Source organism: Gopherus evgoodei, chromosome 19 (assembly GCF_007399415.2).
Source record: "Gopherus evgoodei ecotype Sinaloan lineage chromosome 19, rGopEvg1_v1.p, whole genome shotgun sequence".
Classification (NCBI taxonomy): domain Eukaryota; kingdom Metazoa; phylum Chordata; order Testudines; family Testudinidae; genus Gopherus; species Gopherus evgoodei.
The window spans coordinates 13,407,210-13,428,755 of NC_044340.1; the positions used below are offsets into that span (position 1 = coordinate 13,407,210).

The 21,546-nt window shown below is 40.0% G+C and overlaps 1 protein-coding gene across 5 annotated transcripts in view; it reads right to left on the reverse strand.

The window, feature by feature from the left end:
• The window catches only part of JHY (junctional cadherin complex regulator), a 33,208-nt gene extending 13,144 nt beyond the window's left edge, over positions 1-20,064 (reverse strand). For 3 of the 5 annotated variants that reach the window (XR_003997251.1, XM_030538584.1, XM_030538583.1), the window contains exons 1-4: positions 19,982-20,064; positions 16,701-17,128; positions 12,526-13,003; positions 4,506-4,616 (exon numbers count right to left, since the gene is read on the reverse strand). Coding sequence is in view for 4 of the 5 variants with exons in the window: in XM_030538584.1 (XP_030394444.1) it covers positions 4,506-4,616; positions 12,526-13,003; positions 16,701-17,038 (927 nt within the window). In the remaining variant the exon portion in view is untranslated. Of the gene's footprint in view, positions 1-4,505; positions 4,617-12,525; positions 13,004-16,700; positions 17,129-19,976 lie in introns of all 5 variants that reach the window. The other 2 variants (XM_030538586.1, XM_030538585.1) reach the window with 2 other exon arrangements.
• Positions 20,065-21,546: the final 1,482 nt, after the last annotated feature.

Below are 21,546 nucleotides of genomic sequence, written 5' to 3' on the forward strand. Positions count from 1 at the left end.
TAAAGCAATATATATAGTAAGAGACTTGCCTGGAGTTATTGTCTGCATGTAGTAGTCTCAGTTCCAGTTATTCAACCCTTTACTTACTGCTAATATTCACAGCACTAGTCACAGTCTAGATTACACACAACCTTTTCAAAGGGTGCATTTTTTAGGCTTGTTTGCAGTGGACAAAGAAATAACTCAATGTGCACGGTTTAAAGTGTTTCAATTGTTAAACCAAGTATTCATGTGCTTGTAAATCCTGGAACATGTATCCCAGCAAACAAACAAACAATTCAGGAATTTAAATTCAGTGAGACTTCTCCCACTACCCAAAGCAACATACTTGAAATCTGGGGTTTATTTAAGATTTATCATCTTCCCAGTTAAGGCACCAGGTGTTGTTCCTTTTGAGGCAAGATATAGGTTTCCTTAAAGGTAATATACAAAGTCATTCTCAGTCCATTTAATCTTCATCAGAACTGAAATCCTCCATTTCATCCTCCAGTCTCACTAGGGTTCTTTTGTTACCAACACTTGCAATCACTACACAGCATATGCACTCAGAGTAACTGCTTAATGGTAGGTATTAAGTCCACATCTAGAGCTGAATGTTTTGGTGAAAGCTTTAGCCCTGGGGAATCCTGACTCCTGGTGCCAAGATGATAATTCGTTAGCTAGACCTCTTTCATAATGATTAGTGCTTTTACCCACGGTGCCACCTATGGAAGGGTCTCAGGGTCTCAGCATGAACCAAGGACAAACTGTGACTACGCCATTGTTTTCCCACTTAGATGGATCAAGTAGCATTGTAAAATTCTTCCCTTACTAAGAAATTTGAAATCTACAGAACATCTTTGACCATGAATAATAGCATAAACTGCTGTTTGCTCTCTTAAGGAGCACAGCTTCTTGCCTTAAATGAACAGCAGGAAATTCAAACAAATCTGTTTGAGCTACTTCAGCATAAACTTAATACAGAAAGTAGGGCAGAGATTTTTCTGAAAGGAGGCCAGGCAATTTGAATCTCAAATTCTCATTAAATTTATGGGAACTAGGTATTTAAATCCCTCAGGAGTCAAAAAAAAAAAAACATTCTGGGCTTAGCCTGTGATTCATAGCCACCTGCATGTGAGGGAAAGTGTTTGAGGAGAAGGAAAACACAAAAACAAAAAAGAGAAGAAAAGCTTGCAAGAAGAATATGTATATTTATCTTGTTTTCCCCCTACATTTACACTTCGCCCTTCATAGTCACATAGACCCAGTTGGCCACTATACTATGAGCCAGCTGCAGAGCAATTTCTGCTATATCAGGATATCTTGTCACAATGTTTGATCTTACCTGTGTAGATGGGACATACCCATGTTATAGCTCTTTTAAACATACAAAAAGTCTGTAAAAACAGGTGGCAATGACCCTGTAAAGACCAGGAGAGCCTGACTTTTCACTCAGTTACATCAGTTTTATACGAGCCTAACTTGGTCGACTTGAAGTGGCATTATCTTGGCAGACAGTCCAATAGTCTAGCACTTAATGCTTCCTCACAGACTGGTTTCAACACCAAGAAGCAGATATAAACAGCTGGCTGAGCAGAGCTGGTGCAGGGTCTCTGTCTGGTGACATGTGCCAGCTGCCAAGGAAATGCTTGGGAACCTCTCTCCAAAGTGACAGAAGCTCCTCACTCGGGAATGCTGCAGCCTGGAACATGCAACAAATGGAGAAAAGCCCATCTTTCCTATGGAAAAATATCCCAGGGGGGACTGCTGGGATCTCCTGCATCACTCAAGCTGGGAAGTCTCACCCAGTAGCTCCTGCATCCAGCTCAATGGCTACTGGCTGAACTGGAACAGATCTTTCAAAAAGGTGTCCAGTCTCAACTGGAAGATTTCAAATCATGGAAAACTCCAGACTCTCCCCTCCCCTTTTCCCATGGCATTTCCTTGCTCTTGCCTCAAGCCAGAACTTCACAAAGCATCTAACAAAACATGAACATGTTCCTGGAACATCTCGGTTTTTATAAGGTCAGTAACAAGTTTGGTTGCAGGTTCAATATAGGGGAGAAAGGCATAACAAAGTTAAAGCCCGACAAATTCAAGCAAGAAATAGGGCACAATTTAACTGTGAACATGAATAACCATTGGAACAAACTATCAAGGGAAGTAGTGAATTCCCTCTAATTTCTCAGTTTGAGACTGGATCTCTTTCTGGACTACATGTATCGGTGAAAAACAGGTTGTTGGACTGTCTAGATAATCTAATGGTTCTTTCTGGCCTTAAAAATCTATGAAACTTGGCATAAAACTGGCGCAGTGGAGTGGAGAATCAGGCCGCAGGGCTTTAGCACGGTACCATAAGACTGTTGCAGACTCGGTTTTGTCCCACCTATATATATATAGCAAGTGGTCTGTTCCAGGGCAGAAATTGCTGCATAGGAAGATCCTTCAGGTGCTGATCCCTACTGCTTTGCCTCCAGCACCCTTTGAGAAAGTCACCATTACACTTCTCCTAAATTGCCAAATAGAGACCTTCATTAATTAAATCAAGATCACAATTTTTTTCCCTACTTGTAAAAACAACTGGGAAGGAACAAGATTGTTACAGAACTCAATCAAATACAAATGGGAATTCTCAGCTAAGGTTATCAATGAACATTAACACTTATCTTATGCTCTGGTTATTATTTTTAGACCCTAAACTGTAACAATACAGTCTGCCCTGACAAGAAATAGGACATAACTGTGATGGCTCAGGAGCTGACCAAGGAGTGAATTGTGACTCGAGTCCTTGGTTCCCCTCTTATTCCAACAGGGAAGTGATCTATGCCAACCCTTAACTAGGGACAGATTTCTTTCCCCTTCTACTCTGTTTTAGGACTTCTTAACTCTTGTTTCTTTTTACTGCATGTTTATTCTCTTTAGAATCAGAATATCAGGGTTGGAAGGGACCTCAGGAGGTCATCTAGTCCAACCCCCTGCTCAAAGCAGGACCAACACCAACTAAATCATCCCAGCCAGGACTTTAGGAGAATTTTCTGCTGATGCAGAGAATCAGGTGCTGTTGGCCTTTATATCTGTTTGAGACTATTTTTGGTCTTATTCAGAGCATAATTTGTTTATTTTTACCCTAAACTGATGATTCCATTCCTTATTTATGCCTAATTACATATCTTTCAAATACTGTACTCCACTTACAATCTTCCACATTACAGCTGCATTGCTCTTTATTGTAAGGGCAAAGGAATAAACTGAATCTCTTGGTCCTTACTCCTTCTCGACTATAGTCTGAGCAGCAAACTAAATTAATTATTGATGCTACCATAAATAGTTTTCACATCTGTTCTAGCTGGATTCTACTTTCTCAGGTACTGCTGAAGTGCTTATAGCTTTGTCGGTGATGAAACCTGGTCTACTCTGGCCTTATTCCAAGAGGTAATTATTTCACTGCATTAGTGTGAAAGGCAGTCAGTCATCTACTAGATTTATCAATTTTAGGTAACTACCTAACTTGACAGACCCTAAGGTGCATCCCCCTCCACCTGTAAACATTTTCTGTCTTAAAACATCCCCCTGATAGAGATCAGCACCCTCCCTCCCCAAAGAACTTGGAATGCAACAATGAAATTAAGAAGCCCTGGTAACCCACCAAAAAGAGTGAGCACTGGATGTATTCGTTTTATGGGCCAGTAGCATCATATAATCCTAAAGAGACTTGACCTTTTAAATCCAGGACTCCTTGAGACTTGGAGGTATATTGTGGATTTAATCCATCATATGGATCAAGCAGCATAATTTTTCTGCTTTCATAACTATCTTTCCTGCTCTATAAATCCGCTAGCTACCTATCTAGTTGGACAGTTAGTAGGTAGTCATGGGATTTACAGAGTAGGATAAATAGTTATGAAAGCAGATACTATACGCTACTTAATCATAGAAATGTAGGCCTGGAAGGGACCTCAAGAGGTCATCTAGTCCATTTCTTCCATGCTTAATGTATGTGATGGATTTTAGTGCACAAGATTTGTAGAACAAGAAGATATTTATCTCTATAGCCTATTTTACTTTAGCAACTAATTACTTTGATATTTGTATTAGAGAGGTAGAGCTTTATATATATAATTATAGTTATCTACTTCTCTTGCAAAAATATGGTCTATTAGAGCATAGCACTGGGAACTAGGATTCCTAACATGTTATGTGGCCTTGGGCGAAAAACTTAATCTCTCTCTATACTTTGGTTTGTCCATCTGTAAAATGATGAATGCATTTACAAAGGTCGGAGGCATAACTGATGTGCAGTTTAGCACACTGCAGGTGCACTGTAAATGATTAACAGCAATGCATGTAAGTGCTCAGAGAGTCTCAGATGAAAACCATTGAAAGAATTGTGAAATAGTAATATTAAGAAAGGGAAAAAATTAACAAATCTGCCATACATTAAATTTAGAGGTGAAAAAACATCAAGAACATGATTATTTGCATTATAGATTCCCAAAACCAGATTCATATTCCACCCAAAAACGAACCTTTAATTGGTGTGACCTCTGGAGCCATTTGTCTTCAGGATCCATGGCCATGCTTTGAAAGTCAATGGCATTCTGAATAAGCCTCTCATCAGCAGTTTTAACATCTGAAACCTAAAGAAGAAAAACATATTAAGAGCCACTAGACTTTATACACAGCGGTAGTTCAGTGGGGCCAAGAACAGTATAAAAGATCTGTGGATGGGGGGGGAAAGGTTGAACAAGCAACAATCCACATGCCAGTAAATGTAAACAGTAAAATGCACCATTACATTATTCATGGCAGGATAAAGATGGGGCCAAACAGGAACACAGGCAAAAGGAGTTTACAAACAAGTCAGTATTAATAGAGATCATGGTAGCGTGTCCATTAATAGGAAAGGCTGTGGATGACATTCTGAGCACTTTCAAAGAGAACAGAGAGAAGGAAAGTTGCATACAGTAGGGACTCCTACTCATAGCAAAAGCTAATAGATGACCAAGCTGTCCCATATATGTAAGGTAGATACCTCTAATACAGGCAGAAGAAAGCAAACTACGCATCCATCACTGCCATGCAGACAATGAGCACTGCATTAAAACGGTCATGAGAGGACATACACCATAGTAAAGTCTAGACCAATATAGTTATTCATCCAATACAGAAAGCACTATAAATCAAAACAACTGTATATACTCATTCATAAGCTGAATATTTTTGGTAAAAAAGTGATGCATTGAAGAGCAGGGATCAGCTTATAAATGAGTCTACACCAAAACTTAATGATTTTACACTCCATGGAATCATTGAATTGAATATCTAATACCTTGTGGTTTTGTTTACTTGGAGCGTCTGCAGGCATGGAGCCCCTCAGCTCCCTGTGGCCGCGGTTCGCCATTCCTAGCCAATGGCTCCAGCTGAGGAGCTCCATGCCTGCAGACACTCCAAGTAAACAAAACATCCGAACCCGCCAGCGGCTTACCCTGATGGGCCAGGAGCCAGAGTTTGCCAACCCCTGAAATATAGGGTTGGCTTATGAATGGGTCATAGAGTTTTTGCTATTTTTACCTAAGCATCTTGGGGGATTGGCTTATAAAGGAACAGGCTAATGAATGAGTATTTATGGTATGTTAGTAGAAAAGAAATGGGTGCAGCCACAGAGCACAAATAAATCTTCCACCGCTTATACCAAGCAGTAACAGTAATCAGCCAGCGGTAGGCAGCAAACTACTTATATGCAAATCATTGTCTTCATGAACAAAAGCACAGAACACAGCATCCCCCATACCAGTGGGCATAGTGGGTGCATGTGGAAAATCAGACCTGAGGAGTTATTCAGCGGTGATCATAGTCTACTATAGCTTTTAAGGCCACCATCAATATGGCCACATCAGCCAGCACAAATGCTATGGCCAGAATTTTCAGAAGGGCTCAGCACCCAAAATTGAGGCAACATTTTCAAAGAACGCATTCCGATTGTCAAAGCAGGCAATGGGTGGAGAACAAGAAGCTACACAGACCTGCCTGTCTGCACACAAAACAGCAGGAATCAGAGAAAGATCGACAGCTGAAGCAAGTATTAAGTGCGAGAGACATGGAGCAGCCCCATAAATACTGCAGAACTACAAGTCAAGTAACAGGTTCAGCCAAATATGTGATACAAAACTTGCAGAGCAGGCGAAGTACATAGAGCAGGGCAAAGCACACTCATCATGGTGCTGTTAAGGGTGCCATAAAAAGGAAATGAGAGATTTCAACAGTTAAGCCTTTTCTGACTGGAAAACTGAGTCAATGAAAATTTTTCAACCAGCTCTAGCTACTGTCTCCTATAAAAGCAAAACAGATGCTCTGGCCAACACTGGGATAGATGCCATTGCAGTATCATATTGGAAATGCACAGAGTGTGAGCAGGGAGCAATCCAGGCAGCAGAACAAAACATACCATATTAAAAAAATTATCTTGTTTATCTTCTATTATAATTATTTCTGCCTCTTTACTGCTGGATATTGTCCTGGTTTGCTTTTACACTGCATCCTTTTTCCATCATCCATAACTAAATATGACAGTACAGGACCCAAAGAAATGAGCAACTAGCCAGCCCAACCATTGTTGTGACAATACACCTAGCTGCTCTACTAAGCCATTGCCTGCAGTAAGGATAACTAAGCACCACTGACAAGTGGGTGTGGTTAATTTGGGAAAGGCCACAGGGAGAAGATGCCCGTGACCAGTGGAACTACTAACTATGCAAACTTGAGCTCAGATCATTAATGACTGTCTCTTTTTCCATCAGCATCCTAGCTGGAAGAAGAGCCCATATAGCAGTAGTGGCTGGGGTGCTTATAACAGCATGGCAATCCAAACAGCACAGTTAAGGGACAACTACACCAAACTTGTTCAGGGTCCCATCTGGAGTAGGCAATCTGGATTACACTGGAGCTGCCTAAGGCCAATGATCCAAGTGAGTACTAGATATCCACAAACTTGGTATATAGGGCAAGTTACTTGAAATTAGGAAGCATTCATATGGGTGTTGTTCTCAGGTAAAATACTTGACTGTTATACCAGGGTGCTGTGTACAAGTGAAATGCCTAGTTTAACGCTCTGGGCTTATATCTAAACCACTCACGTATATGCTCTTTGGAAAGACTGTGCAGCTCCCACAGATCACAGAGGAATGCACAGCAGACACTCAGCACCTGAGGAAGCTGCATGAGTCAAGCTACAGTTTCTTAAGAACTGAATACTGACTTATTGCCATCAGGCCAGCCTCTCTCTGGACTAACAGCAAGTGCTTTGTATCCCACCAATAATCCACAGAGAATAGTATGAGATCAGCTGACACAGGTAATATGCTGTAGCCAGGTCTAAGCAGGTAACTGTGTCAGCTGGTATGAACAGAAATGAATTAACACTAGTGGGGCGGAGCTCTGATTGCTGATATTTCAGGTGAGGCATATTGCTGCAAATGGTAATGAAAGGGTCTACCAGCTCTTCTTACAAGAAAGAAATGAACAAATTAAGAAGACTCTTCATAGGTTTTCTTCTCCACAGCAGACAGAGAAACACAGCTGTTTCACTGGTAAGATGTTTTTGGTGGAACCCACTGACTCACTGCACTGATAGTTTACTGGGCAGGTAAAGCATACTTCTACATTATCTCTTTGAAAGAGGAACAGGACATAACCTCTGCCAGCATTTTTTTGTGAACTATTCTATTAATACCAATCAAATTGAGAAAATGATCAAATGAAATTGCATTTTGAGCATCATAAGCTGTGTAATGTCTATTCTGTTAAATTGAGGCCCATAATTGCTTCTCTACTGAAAAGATACAACAAAGACAGCAATCATGGCATGTCATTATCCCAGACTAGAAAACCGGCCTTTGCAGTGAGGACTTCAAAGGCTTGTGCTTCTCGAATTGCATTTGGCTGCTATTGTTGAAGCGCAGGCAATCTTGATTAGGTGTTTACACTGAGGTAAGGCGCAGTGCACAGAGAGTCTGAGTGCCTTGGTCTAGAGCCATTAAAAAATTGTACATTATGTTCCTCGCTTTGAAGTAAGAGGTTTGTAGGGAGGAAAGCAACTCATATTGAGTACAGCTGAGCTAGACTGGGCAGCTACTTCTCTCTCTCTCTCTCTCAAAGAAACTCATCATCAGGTTCTTAAAGAATCAGGCAGTGCCACAAAAAAGTTGATGCTTTATAAAATGCTATGTGAATTAATGAACATACATATCAGCCCATAAGCACACATTTGTAGTATGTTTGGGTGTAGATATAGCCCACAGATCGAATGGCCTGTGAATCTTACAGTAACTTGGAATAAGGATCGTTTGGTATCAAACATAGTAAGTTTGTACAGAGTTGATTTGTGCAATTACATGAAAAGTGCTCTATATTTTAATGCAACATTTTATATTCACTATACTTCGCTGTTAGCTGTGTTGCTAACAATTATAACCATTCTAACTTGCTGTAAAGTGGAAAATAATCCCGTTTATAAAGACAACATCCAGAGCATGTGTTCTGGATGCTGACACAGATATCTGAGATGCTATTTTTTGTATACTCCTCATCATTCTATAATGTCTATTATTCATTTCTTAACTATTCTCATTTGGTCACCTCAGTTAACTGATTAACTTACCTGCCTTGACTGTCCAATTCAGTTTGAAGAACTTTAAGATGAATTATGTTTTAGAGAGGCACCTTTGATTGTTCGCTGATTCCCTAGCCTGCTGACAACATTGATACTTATATTATTAAGGGCCTTATCTTCTGTGGCTTTGGGCCCAATGTACACCACAGTAAATAAAGAGTAACTCCAGTGTAGTCAATGTAGTTACACTGTTGTAAAACAGGCATAAGTGAAGACATAATCAAGGTTTTGTTTCTTCTGTTGTAAAAATACATCTTAACTCACACTAACAATCTAATCCAGGGGTAGGCAACCTATGGCACGCATGCCAAAAGTGGCTCACAAACTGATTTTCAGTGGCCTCTGAATTTAATTTAATTTTAAATGAAGCTTCTTAAACATTGTGAAAACCTTATCTACTTTACATACAACAATAGTTTAGTTATATATTAAAGACATAAAAAGTGGCCCTCTAAAAATGTTAAAATGTATTACTGGCACGCAAAACCTTAAATTAGAGTGAATAAATGAAGACTTAACACACCACTTCTGAAAGCTTGCCGACCCCTGATCTAATCAGTGTTTTTTCCCTTTTCAGGGATTTCCTTCACATTTTTTTCAACCCTTCAAAGGCTCCATGGTACAGCAAGGATGGCTGGATGCCCCTCCTTTAGAGAATGTTAGACTTGTTCATTTATTTAGCCAGTGAGGATCCACTGGAAAGTGATATGGCCCTCCCAACTTGGCTAGAAATCACTGTAATTCATAACAGCCAATTCTCTTTCCACCTATTCTGAAATCTAAACTAATGAAAATAAGTATCTCTGCATCATCTCCTTGATCTCAAAGCCACAAATGTACCTGAGTTGATATCTGATTATCTAAACTTTTAACTCTAGACTAAAAAAAAAAACCAAAAAAAACAACTTGACACACAAACTCCAGTCATTCAGTTAAACAAGAATTTTTTAATTATTACCTCAGCTCAGCTACTCAGTTCAGATACATCAATACATTCTCATCCTGTACTTTTCAACCTACTGGTCGACCTGAAGGGATCTCACATCCCCATAATAACCACACAAGCAATGTTTAGGACGTGCCTGCACCAGGGCAAAGGCTGTCTGGAAAGCACCAGGCACATTTTGGGCATTGCTGTTATAAAATCAACAAATTCCTTAAACTGCCATGGCCTCAAAAACTAAATCCATCTGGGATTAATTACTTTGACATTTTTGGACCTTTCATTTTTCAGGTGGACGTGTTTTTCAGAATAGGTTTTTTCTCTCTTCTGTTTGTTTTTTCCCCCCCTGCATTTTAGGGTACACAGTGATATGTTAATACACACAAAATGCCAGATTCTGCTCTGTCACTGCCATGTTAATCCAGAGTAATTCCACTGTATCACTATTTTAACTGTGGACAGAGCCTGGCCCACAATGTCTTGTTCCGAAAGTGGATATTTTTAATTACCTCTACCTTTCTAGTCCATGTATCTCCTAAAGAAAATGCTTAACATGACAATAAATAAAAGAATGCTGACTGCTCATTAGCCTAATCGTAGTGGTCTCATTTACTTTGTGCTTGTCTTGTTGTTATCTCTAATCCGTTACTTAGGGGCTCCAATTCTGCACTCAACCATGGAGCCCCACTGAAGTCAAAGGGAGTCTGCATGGGCACATGGCTCGCGTGTGTGCACACACACATACATTATTGCAGGATCAGGACTCTAGATTGTAAGCTCTTTGATATAACAAGATACAGTCTCTGCACCAATATTCAGCCTCTAGCACAATTAAGTCCCAATCCCTGATTAGTACCTCCAGGTGCTACCACAATACCAAAACTACTTACTAATAATATGTAATGCTAGGCATAGCCTACAAATATATCTTCAGAATTTCAAAATGGTATATAACAGATCAGCATAAACTTTAATTAGCCTTAATCTAAATTAATAATTTTTGCCATCAACTGAATTATAGATGGAAAAACAAGTGCTGTTAATATCTCTTCTAGCAAAGAGATTGTCCACTGTTCTGCTGTTGTAATACATACAGCAGGTGCCCTCTAGTGTTTGCATCAGCTGTTCATTAGCCTTGTAGAATGGTACATAATTTACAATGGAAGGTCTCACTAGCCAGCTTTGTCAATTACACAGAAATCTGTGGTATAACTCAACAGTGTAACTTTTTATGTTGTAACTTCTATTTTCACATTATTCTGAGTTGTAGCTCTGTCTGATCCAGGACATTAGAGAGAGAAGGTGGGTGAGGTAATATCTTTTACTGGCTCTGTGTAGCTTTCAGGCTTGTTTCTCACCAACAGAAGTTGGTCCAATAAAAGATATTACCTCACCCACCTTGTCTTGCTAATCTTCAAACTATGTAACAGATGGATAGTGCTGTATTGCATTATAGTCCAGTACATTTAACAAACATTTTCAAAAGTATCCCCTAATGCTGGTTGGTTCAATTTTGAGAACAGAACTTGAGAAAACTAGGCCCTTAATCTCCAAGGGATTGTAGTGCCAGCAGCTTCAACTGATTTAAAATAGAATTGTAAATGCTGAGCAAACCTGAAAAATCAAGCTTGAGGGGTCTGTTTGGCCACACAAAATCTGGCCCCTCCAGGGTTAGCAGATACTTTTGGAAACATGTGGGCCTAAATGTCACTGAGTAAATGTGTAAATGCATCCACCCACACTGCACCCTATCTATATCCTTTTCTCTGATTTTTTTCAAGCTGCACACAATATAAATTGTAGTTTTTTTTTTTGTTGTGATCAGAGCAATCGGAAAGTTGCAAATACAAGCTTTTTTATATTGTTAATAGGATCAGTTTTTTTGATTTTTCTCAAAACTACTGTGTTCTACCATTAGAAGTAATTTTTCTTTCATGCTGCAACACTGCTGTTTACCACCTATAAGGAGATAAGTGTGTACACTATTAGTAGAGCACATAATTAACAAAATCATGTAAACTAAGCCAAACAACTCCAGTGCAGAACAAAATGAATCAATTAATAAGATGTGATGAAGAATCAAATCAAGTAAGAAGGAAAATTTTATCAAGATCAGTTATGAGTTAAAAGGGTGGGGGAGTTTATTCAGATAACTTCATGCAAAATGTTGAAATCTTACAAATAGCTCTGGGCTGGTTAGCCAAGAGACCACCCTTCTCCTTCTGTTCCGTCAGAGCTATTATGATCCTCTAGGTCTAGGGCAATGTGATCACTGGTCCCCAGAACTTGCTTTTCAAGACTGACCGCAGGGCATTCTCAGCTGACAGCCCTTGCTCCCAAGACACACAATCCTGAGCCCAGTAACCATCAAAGAACAGGCTTTTAAGCTAATGTACCTAATGCAATCAATTAGCATTGGCACAAAAAAGTTTTTTTTCCCAAATCAGGGCATGAATTTGAGTCCTCCATTGCGATGCCTCTAAAATTCAAGTCCTGGCCTCTGTTGCATAGATGAGCTTGGAGAAAATGGCATGAGGAACCTCTTTCCTGGCCTTCCTCTCACTGAACCTGTATGATAGCAGAGCAGTATTCCTACCTACAGTTCAATTGAATGCTAAGAGTAAGGCTTGGCTTCTGCACTGACAGCAGGAGACATAGCCAGCTTTCTAGAAACCATAGCACAACTGGGGCCATTGAAAAGCTACAACTGGGAATATGAACACCACAGAACATTATCATCCTATCAAGGGCTGGGAAGATACACAGCCCAAATGGTTTCTTTCATCACTTGTGCTATGGGGAAACATGTGATTGACAGGAAATCCAGGAATCACTCTGCAAAACCAAGATATTTAGTAGGTGTTCCCCTTTAATCAGTGGCCCATCCACTTAGTTCATAACCTGCGAGATGTTCTAAATAAAATGCATTACCCACCTGCCCTTGATGAACTTCCTCTCGCTTTCTACTGTGCAGATGAAGATAAGAATCCTGTTTTGGTGTGGCTAATCCCAAAGTAAGTTTATTTTTTTCCACAAAGTCTTTTTTTGCTCTCTGTTGCTGAACTTCTACAGATCGAGGAGAAAAAACATCACTGTATGTACTGGAATTGTCTTTGTATTGACAATCATCTGCTGATAGCTCTCCTTTTGTATGCAATCTAAAAGGTACACTGCTTATCCCAACAGGTTGACCATCAAGGCTTAATAATTCTGTATCAAATACATTTTGTCTTTCTACCAGATGATTATTTTCCTCCAAGACGTCCTTGGAAGAGAGGTAAGATGAGCCCTGTGAGATTTTCTCTGCAACGTGGTGTCTTCTATTCACTTCAGAAAATTTTGTTCCCTCGTTATTGTTCTTCCAGTTGGGATTGTATCTTAGGTTACAGTATCTGTCTGTAGGTTGCTGTTTGCTATGAAAACCAGAAAAGAAATATTGATCTTTTAAAAAAAGAAAAACCATTCAGCACTTTGAATAAGTTATATCTAACCAATTTAATATTCCAGCCTTTGCCCACACGCATGTATACCCTGACACATGTGAGCAGTTCTACTGAGTTTAATGAGACCATTCGTGTGTAAAGTTTTTCGTGCACGAGACCATTTTTAGGATTAGGGCCCCAAGAGTTACACTGAACTTGAGCCAAAGATCCACAAAGAGCACTTTCTTCATCTTTAATTTTAATTAGCATTAAATGCTAATTAGGCATAAAACTATCAAATCTGACCAAGGAATACAATATTTTCCTTACATAAATTCATCATGGCACTAACAGTGGGGAAAGGGAGGGGGAGGAACTCCCAGAAAGTGCAGTTATAAAAATGCAACAGCTACTTTTTTCAATTGGCCAGTAAAATTTCATTTAAAAGGGCATAAATTATAATTATAATTCCTGTTTATCTTCCATATAAAATTCCAGTCACTCCCCAGGGTCTCTGCTCTCTGAGGAAAAGTGCTATTCCAATTAACGTTGGTCCCTCATGAGTACTGGATACCTAAGAGGGAACAGCCTATAGATTTTATGGTATTATCTCCATTCATTACCATGCAATGCCAAGATCTGTACCTTGCTATTTTAATAGAGCTTTCCCAAAAGTCATCTGTGTAGAATACAGATAGTTCTGTTCCTCTTTCATCTCAACTACAATGTCATGCACCCATGTGAAAAAGCCCAGACCAGAAAAGAAATTTTAAGAGAGAGAGAGAAGTAATCTAAAGTGTTGATCAGCAGTATCTTAACTGGCATATATGAATTACATTTTAGAGACAGTTGTCCACAAAGTGGGTTTTTCCGCAGTGTCTTAAGAAGTCAGGCACCCAACTCTTACTGGCTTTCAAGCAGGGCCGGCTCCAGGCACCAGTGCAGCAAGCAGGTGCTTGGGGTGACCAAGGGGAAGGAGCGGCAGGTCCGGCTCTTTGGCGGTGGGTCCCTCTTGGCAAAGCGATCGAGGCTTTCTCCCCCACGCCGCTTAGGGTGGCAAAAACCCTGGGGCCCTGCTTTCAAGCCATGGTTATAAGCAAGCTATTGGCCTGCTGAACTCTCTAAAATCTGTAACAATTAAATTTTAAAGCATCTACTCAACATTTATTAACACTTTCTAAACTAATTACAAATGTACAAATATAAAATGTGATCTAAATAACAAACAGAATCTAGTTCTATATTGATGCTTTTAGTTTCAGAGAAGTGTCGGTGACCTGACATACTCTGTACTTGAGATTAGTGTTTCAATTCCTGACAATTTATACCAATGAAGTAACAACAGCAGTCTTGAAACATCATTATTATTCATAAATGTAAATCATATGCAAGAATAAATGCCTATTTTGAAGCAACGTAAGCACAGAAATATGTAATCTGCTAAAAACAATCACTCAAATAACAAAATATGATTCCAAAGAGCCCTATTGTGTTGAAATGTGTGCACAGCGGCTTGATTGTATTACGTAGTCCAGGTCACCACACTGGAACAAAACGAGCGTGAAGAGCTCCTTCATCTCTAATCATCTGTAGACAAAACACACACCTCTTATTCCTCCCCCCCCATTTCATATAAAGGTTAGATGAACTCTGTATTCAACCCTTCTGTTGATGAGCAGACAACAGATGCAGGGTTTTCTCTTCAAATTCCTAGGTTAGTAATGGCTGTAGAGAGGAGATTTCATATGCATATACTATATTTGCTCCAGTTAATGGACTGTATTTGAGTACTTACTGTGATAACTTCAAACAAAATAAAATCAAATTTCCATTTAATGAAGAGCCTCATATTCAGCATAGTATTCAGTCAAAAAATTACTAAAATTAGAGCATGGTTCTAGCACAATTAACATCCTTTGCACTCGCAATAAAATGTTCAGTAACTGGCCATTTTGCCTGTTGAGGAGGTGAATAAAAGCACGCTATTAATCATTTAGCCTTCATTTCTTTGCCACTTTATTTTAAGTAGACAGTTAAATTGAAATGGCACATTATTATTGCTTCAGGTTTAATTTAATTCTCTTAAACACAACAATTATTCCCAATTTATACAGCATTAAACCTTTTATGCATGTGACAGCATATTCAATTTTATTTTATGTATAAAGTTAACACTTTTGTAAGAATGTGTGAGGATGACAGTCTGCTGGAATTTTTAATTTTGCATTTATATAGTTACCGGATAAAAATGCATCTATTCAACCCTCCAGTTTTTCAATATTGTTTTAAACACATATCAGAGGGGTAATCGTGTTAGTCTGGATCTGTAAAAGTAGCGAAGAATCCTGTGGCGCCTTATAGACTAACAGACGTTTAGGAGCATGAGCTTTCGTGGGTGAATACCCACTTCGTCAGATGCATGTAGTGGAAATTTCCAGGGGCAGGTATATATATGCAGGCAAGCTAGAGATAACGAGGTTAGTTCAATCAGGGAGGATGAGGCCCTGTTCCAGCAGCTGAAGTGTGAAAACCAAGGGAGGAGAAACTGGGTTTGTAGTTGGCAAGCCATTCACAGTCTCTGTTTAATCCTGTTGCTGATGGTGTGAAAATTGCAGATGAACTGAAGCTCAGCAGTTTCTCTTTCAAAGAGAAACACCATCAGCTCCAGATTAAACAGAGACTGGAAATGGCTTGCCAACTACAAAACCAGTTTCTCCTCCCTTGGTTTTCACACTTCAGTTGCTGGAACAGGGCCTCATCCTCCCTGATTGAACTAACCTTGTTATCTCTAGCTTGCTTGCTTATATATACCTGCCACTGGAAATTTCCACTACATGCATCCGATGAAGTGGGTATTCACCCACGAAAGCTCATGCTCCTAAACGTCTGTTAGTCTATAAGGTGCCACAGGATTCTTCACTGTTTTAAACAAGGGTTTTCTAATATAAGTGCAGCAAACTGAAGTGATAAAAATCACTATCTGAACGTAAAAGTGAAACATGCATTTCTTAAATTATTTAGAATGATGCCCCATCCTATCAAGTGTATAGAAAAGGACAACAGTCACCAACTATCCATTTTGAACAAGTACCCAGTCCATTATAGTAAGTGCTTTAAGGCTTGAGCCAAAGGCCATTCAAGTTGGTGGGACTCCTTCCACGGGCTTAAGTGGGCTTTGGATAAAGCTCATAGAGAAGAATGGATGTCTCTTTTACTGGGCCTATAGCAGCAGAAACTTATATCACTCCTCTACGTCAGCACAGCTGTACTGACTGGTACCGTGGATGAGCAGAGGCAATGCTTTGCTCATTTCCCCACACTCCTGCCCATCTACTTCGAGGGCAAGTAAGTGGGTATGAAGCACCCACTTACTTTTGCACTCCCAGAACCAATGTCTAGGTAGCTTATATAGGGGTGTAAGGCAGGTTCTGACTTCCCCTTACTTCCCTATATGGGAGTGCAGTCAGTGCAAACTACAATCTAGCCCTCAGTGAACAAAGAATGGTTGCTCTCCCTTCTCTTCTAAAAAAACAAAGTTGTACAGCACAAATACATTTAAAAACACATCGCCCTGAATTCACATTCACATTAAGGCCTGGTCTACATGCAGATTTTGTGCCAATTTAATTGGCTTAGCACAAGAACAGTCAAGCCTATCGTAGCTATATACTACAAATATATTCCTTACCTTTCATTATGTTTTCCATGATCTTTTCCATTTGAAAACTGTACTTTGTCATAATTTGCTCCTTCTGATTCATTCAGACTTTTCTCCTCCAGACTATCTTCGTCTAAACTGTCATTCTCCAGCTCATCAGAAGACTGGCCTATCAGTACTTCATTTTCATAAATCCGTTTTTGAAGTTCTAACTGATATTGTATCTCTTGAGTAAGGCTTTCAGAATCAGACTCCTGAGAGTCATGCAGACTTGGATGCCAGATGCCGTCACTTAAAGATGGTCCTTTTAAATTAGCATGATGATCATGTGGCTGGATTAATACTCTTTGAGATAAGCTATTATTCATGTTGCAAATGTGTAGAAAGGAAAGAGTGGAAAAATATGATTCAGATGTGAAGAATTCATTCCATATTTTGTGCTGCAGTGTAGACAAGACCTGTATTTAGGAAATATGAGACTAAATGTAAACAATTTGTTCACTGAAAGTCAATAACAATTATGTTTGTTAAATATTTAGATGAATGCTATCAAATTATTTACACAGTCAGTAGCATTGTGGGCACACTCAGAATTTGATCCTGCAAAGCTGATGCACTCCAGTATTCACAAATGCTTCAGGGAGTGTGTCTGCCACTCACACTTAGTATTTTGTTCAATAGGAAATCAATGACACTAAGGCCCCGATAATGCCAATGCTTACACATCTGGTCAACTTTACTATTGTTAATAGTCCTATTTAAAATTCCGAGACTACTACTAGTAGTAAAGTTCAGCATGAGTCAAGTGCTCACATGATTAAGGCCTAACTGTGTAGTAAATTACTACTCAGCATGAGTAAGCATGGCAAAATAGGGTCTTTAATCATGATAAAAAATGGCAGTGACAATTCACTTAACCTGAAAATATTTCCCTGATAATATGTATAAACAGATTTATTAAAGTTAAGGCAACAGATTTTAGTTCCAAGATTCCAAGGGATGGTGTTCTATCATATGTTCTACATTAGTGATCTTATTTACACCCTGTTGGATATCTATAGCTATATCCCTCTAGATATAAGCCCAGGACAAAGAATAATTACTTAAAAAATATATTGACAATTTAAAAAATATATTTATATGTTAACAGACAAGTCATGTGCAATCACTTTATATACATAAGGGATCAAATGGCTGAGTTAAAACACAGCGTCAGCATCTGAAAATAGGAAACATTTGTTGACATTTTAGTGCCATTTTCTTTTGTAATAGGTTACAGCAGTAGGGGAGTGCTTGATGCAACAGGAAGAAAGTCTGTTTGTATTAAAAATGATTATTTATATAACATAAGTTTATTTTTAATGTATGAGTATAGGAAGCCATGTGTCAGGTACGTCACTGCATCAATTTTTAGTTTTCCAGAGGCAACATTTCTTATGGCATAAAATTGTTGCTCTTCATCAGGCCTTTTATTAACATACTGATGGATATCTATAACTGTTCTTTCTCTGGCGTGGATCATACTATATGTAATAGCAATCTATGTTGGGAGATCATGCGTACACTGTGGGCTAAGGAGTAATGAATCGACTAGTGTGTACAGGTTTTTAAAATGATAGATATGCTTCAGTTTTAAAATAAAGCAGAGCTTGAAATATCCATTCGCCCACTCAGTGATGAGTAAGAAACTTTCTTTGATGAGCTGCAGGATTTAACCCATCAATTTCTACAGAAATTAAGCATTCATTTTTAAAGTTTCTAGCTCTTACGGTTGTGAAGACAACCTTACAAATGCAAACTAATGAAAGCAAGGATGGTCCAGTGGATAGGGCATGTATTGGGAGACCTGGATTTTGCTGCTAGCTCTGCCACTGAATCGGTGTGTCGCTGGGCAAATTATTTCACCTATTTGTGCTTCAGTTACCTCATCTGTGAAATGAGGATGACAGTGGTTTACCTTTGTAAAGTATATTGCATACTCAAAGAGACAGCACTTTAATAATTAGCACTTTTCAACCACAGATTTCAGACAGCCATTTCCATTGTTTATATTGCTGTACCTATTTTCTCAAAGTAGAAGCAAAGTGAAATTTACAAATCTGGTCAGTTTTACTGCTTCTGTTCAGAACATTGTGGGCAGCAGTGAAACTTTGAAATTGACTTGATTTTTGAATCTACTGCCACTGTATAGAAAATCTACTAGTATCAGAAAAAGCAGATACTAGAGCTATTCATAGAGGAGGTGGTAAGTCCAAAAAAACAATCATTTAACTTAAGATGTGAATTAAGCTGATTTTACTTAAACAGGTGCAAACCCTATGCGGACATTGTTATTTTGGTTTAAGAGTGGCTTTTTTTAGTTCATATTAAATAAACTAAACTGATTTTAAAAAAAATCCTCCATTAGCCATAATTTCTACCTGCATTTTAGATTTTAAGGTCAAGGAGTTGTGTTGTTATTTGGGCCTCAAGCTAAAGTATCCCTTACAGTTAAGGAAATACCCATTCTTATAGGAATCTTGTCATTTGGGGTGGAGTGCAGGGACATTTTGCATGGAGACACCTGGAGAGAGGTTATGTGAACTCCTGGCAGGCTGGGAAAGGGAATGCAATGGTTGTGGTGATGGTGGGGAAATGCATGAACAGCTGCAGCCCTCTGGATGATGTTTTGCAACCCCTCTAAGGAGGGTCTGTAATCCTTCCTAAATCCCCCTCCTGGACAGTGGTGTCGCATCATAAAATAGCACTCGCCACCCTTTCATTACTTGTTAATACATACTGTGATGAGCAAATCTGAAAAGAACAAGAAACTGAACAGAAGATATGTGCTACCCTGCTACTCTCTCCTCCCAGGACTCTGCTCCTCTTATCCTGTGCTCATCCTCTCTCCCCTCTCACAGCCCACTTCCCCCACCCACCAAATCCTCTTGGTCCTCTCACTTCACCCCCCCATCCTCTCCCCCACCCCCAAATCCTCTCTGCCCCTCCCTTCTATTCCTCCCCAGTCCTCACTTCACCCCCAAATCCTCTCCCCCACCCCCCAAATCTCTCTGCCCCTCACTTCACCCCCATCCTCTCCCCCACCCCCAAATCCTCTCTGCCCCTCCCTTCTATCCCTCCCCAGTCCTCACTTCACCCCCAAATCATCTCCCCCACCCCCCAAATCCTCTCCCCCATCTTCTCTGCCCCTCATCCCACCCCGTCCCCTCTCCCAGTGCTTTCAACCAATCCCCCCAAACCCTTCCTGCCCCCTCCAGTTCTCTCCCCACCCCCAATCCTCTGTGCCCCTCGTCGCCCCCCCTTCACCTGACCCTGCAGAGCAGCCTCCCCACCAGCGACGTATGCGCAACGAGCTATTCCCGAACCGGCTCTCCGCACCCCCGGCTGCGCTGCTAGCGTAATGTCACCATGGCGGCGGTACACATACGCAAAACCCCGCCTACCATTGCACCTACCAACCGGCTTCGGGAGAGACGGGATGTCGGGGATGGGGGGCAGGAGAATGGGACAGTCCTTCCTAAAGCGTCCCCCGCCTGTCTGAGTGGTACATTCCAGCCTGGGTGAGCTCTCCAGGAGCCCAGTGCTAAGCATGGGGTGGGGACTGTAGTGCAGGACAGAGGGAGTTGGGGGGACAGGGAAGGGGAAAAGAGTTGATGGGGTTTGGGGAAGAGAAGAAAGGGGAGAAGCCCATATAAAATGTAGGATGACCAGACAGCAAGTGTGAAAAATCGGGATGAGGGTGTGGGGTAAGAGCAACCTATCCCAAAAATCGGGACTGTCCCTAAAAAATCAGGACATCTGGTCATCCTAATAAAATGTAAACCCCTTCAAGCCCTGCACCACCCTCTCTGCCCTTGTCCCCTGCTCCTGCCACCTGATCGGTGTCATTCTGGTATCAAACCTACCTCTGTCCAATGGGGACATTGGTAGAGCACATTGAGATCTTGTCATGCAAAGTGCTACATAGGAGCTAGGTATCATTCATTGACCTGGGGTGAAATAGACCTCAAATATTAGGATCAACATGACAATTTTTCTTGTTGGGGGTCCTCAGGTTGCCATGTTCTTCAAATGAATAGGAGACCATCAGGCCTAAAGTTGTTTTCACACCAGGTTTAAGTTTAGTTACTCCTGACTTACAAGTGCTGCAAGACCAGAATCAGATTCATAGAACCTGATTAAAACTAATGGTTAAAGTTAGTATTCTTTGTGTGTGAAATATTTAGCAGGATTTAAAGGCATAACAGGCTAGATATGCTTCTGGAGCCTTCGGTTTTACAGAGTATAGGCTTATTATTTTCAAATGTAGCAACCCACCACCCCCTGGCCCCACAACACAACAACAGGCCTAATCATTAATGACGGCAAATTTGCATATGAATGGAATACAGGAAACAGTAGAAAAGGCTCATCTCGTAGATGGTAAAGTATTGTAAAAATAGAATTACATTTCAACAAGATCAAAACCCCATTAAGAATATGGTAAATTACCATTACTTCAGATGTGATCTGTAATAGGAGATTATGTTGTTGGGTTAGATTAGTGGGCCCATTAGTTCAAATCTGCTGATGCTTATAGTGCATGTAATTAGAATGATGTGGTACTATATGCATGTTACAATTTACTTTCACTGCATGGACCTAATGGTATTGTGGACACCTAAGGTGTTGGTGCTGTCAGTGATTTAGAGTCAAGCTTTTGGATGAATGATCTAGATTTAGTTTTGTTATATGTCATGTTACTACATAACCCACCCTTTATATCAAAGATAACAACAATGGCTCTGAAGTAGCACCATTCTCTGGGGTCATCTGTTGCTTTTTTAGGTCACTCACATGCTTAACTTTAGTTATGTAAATAGTTTTATTGAGGTAA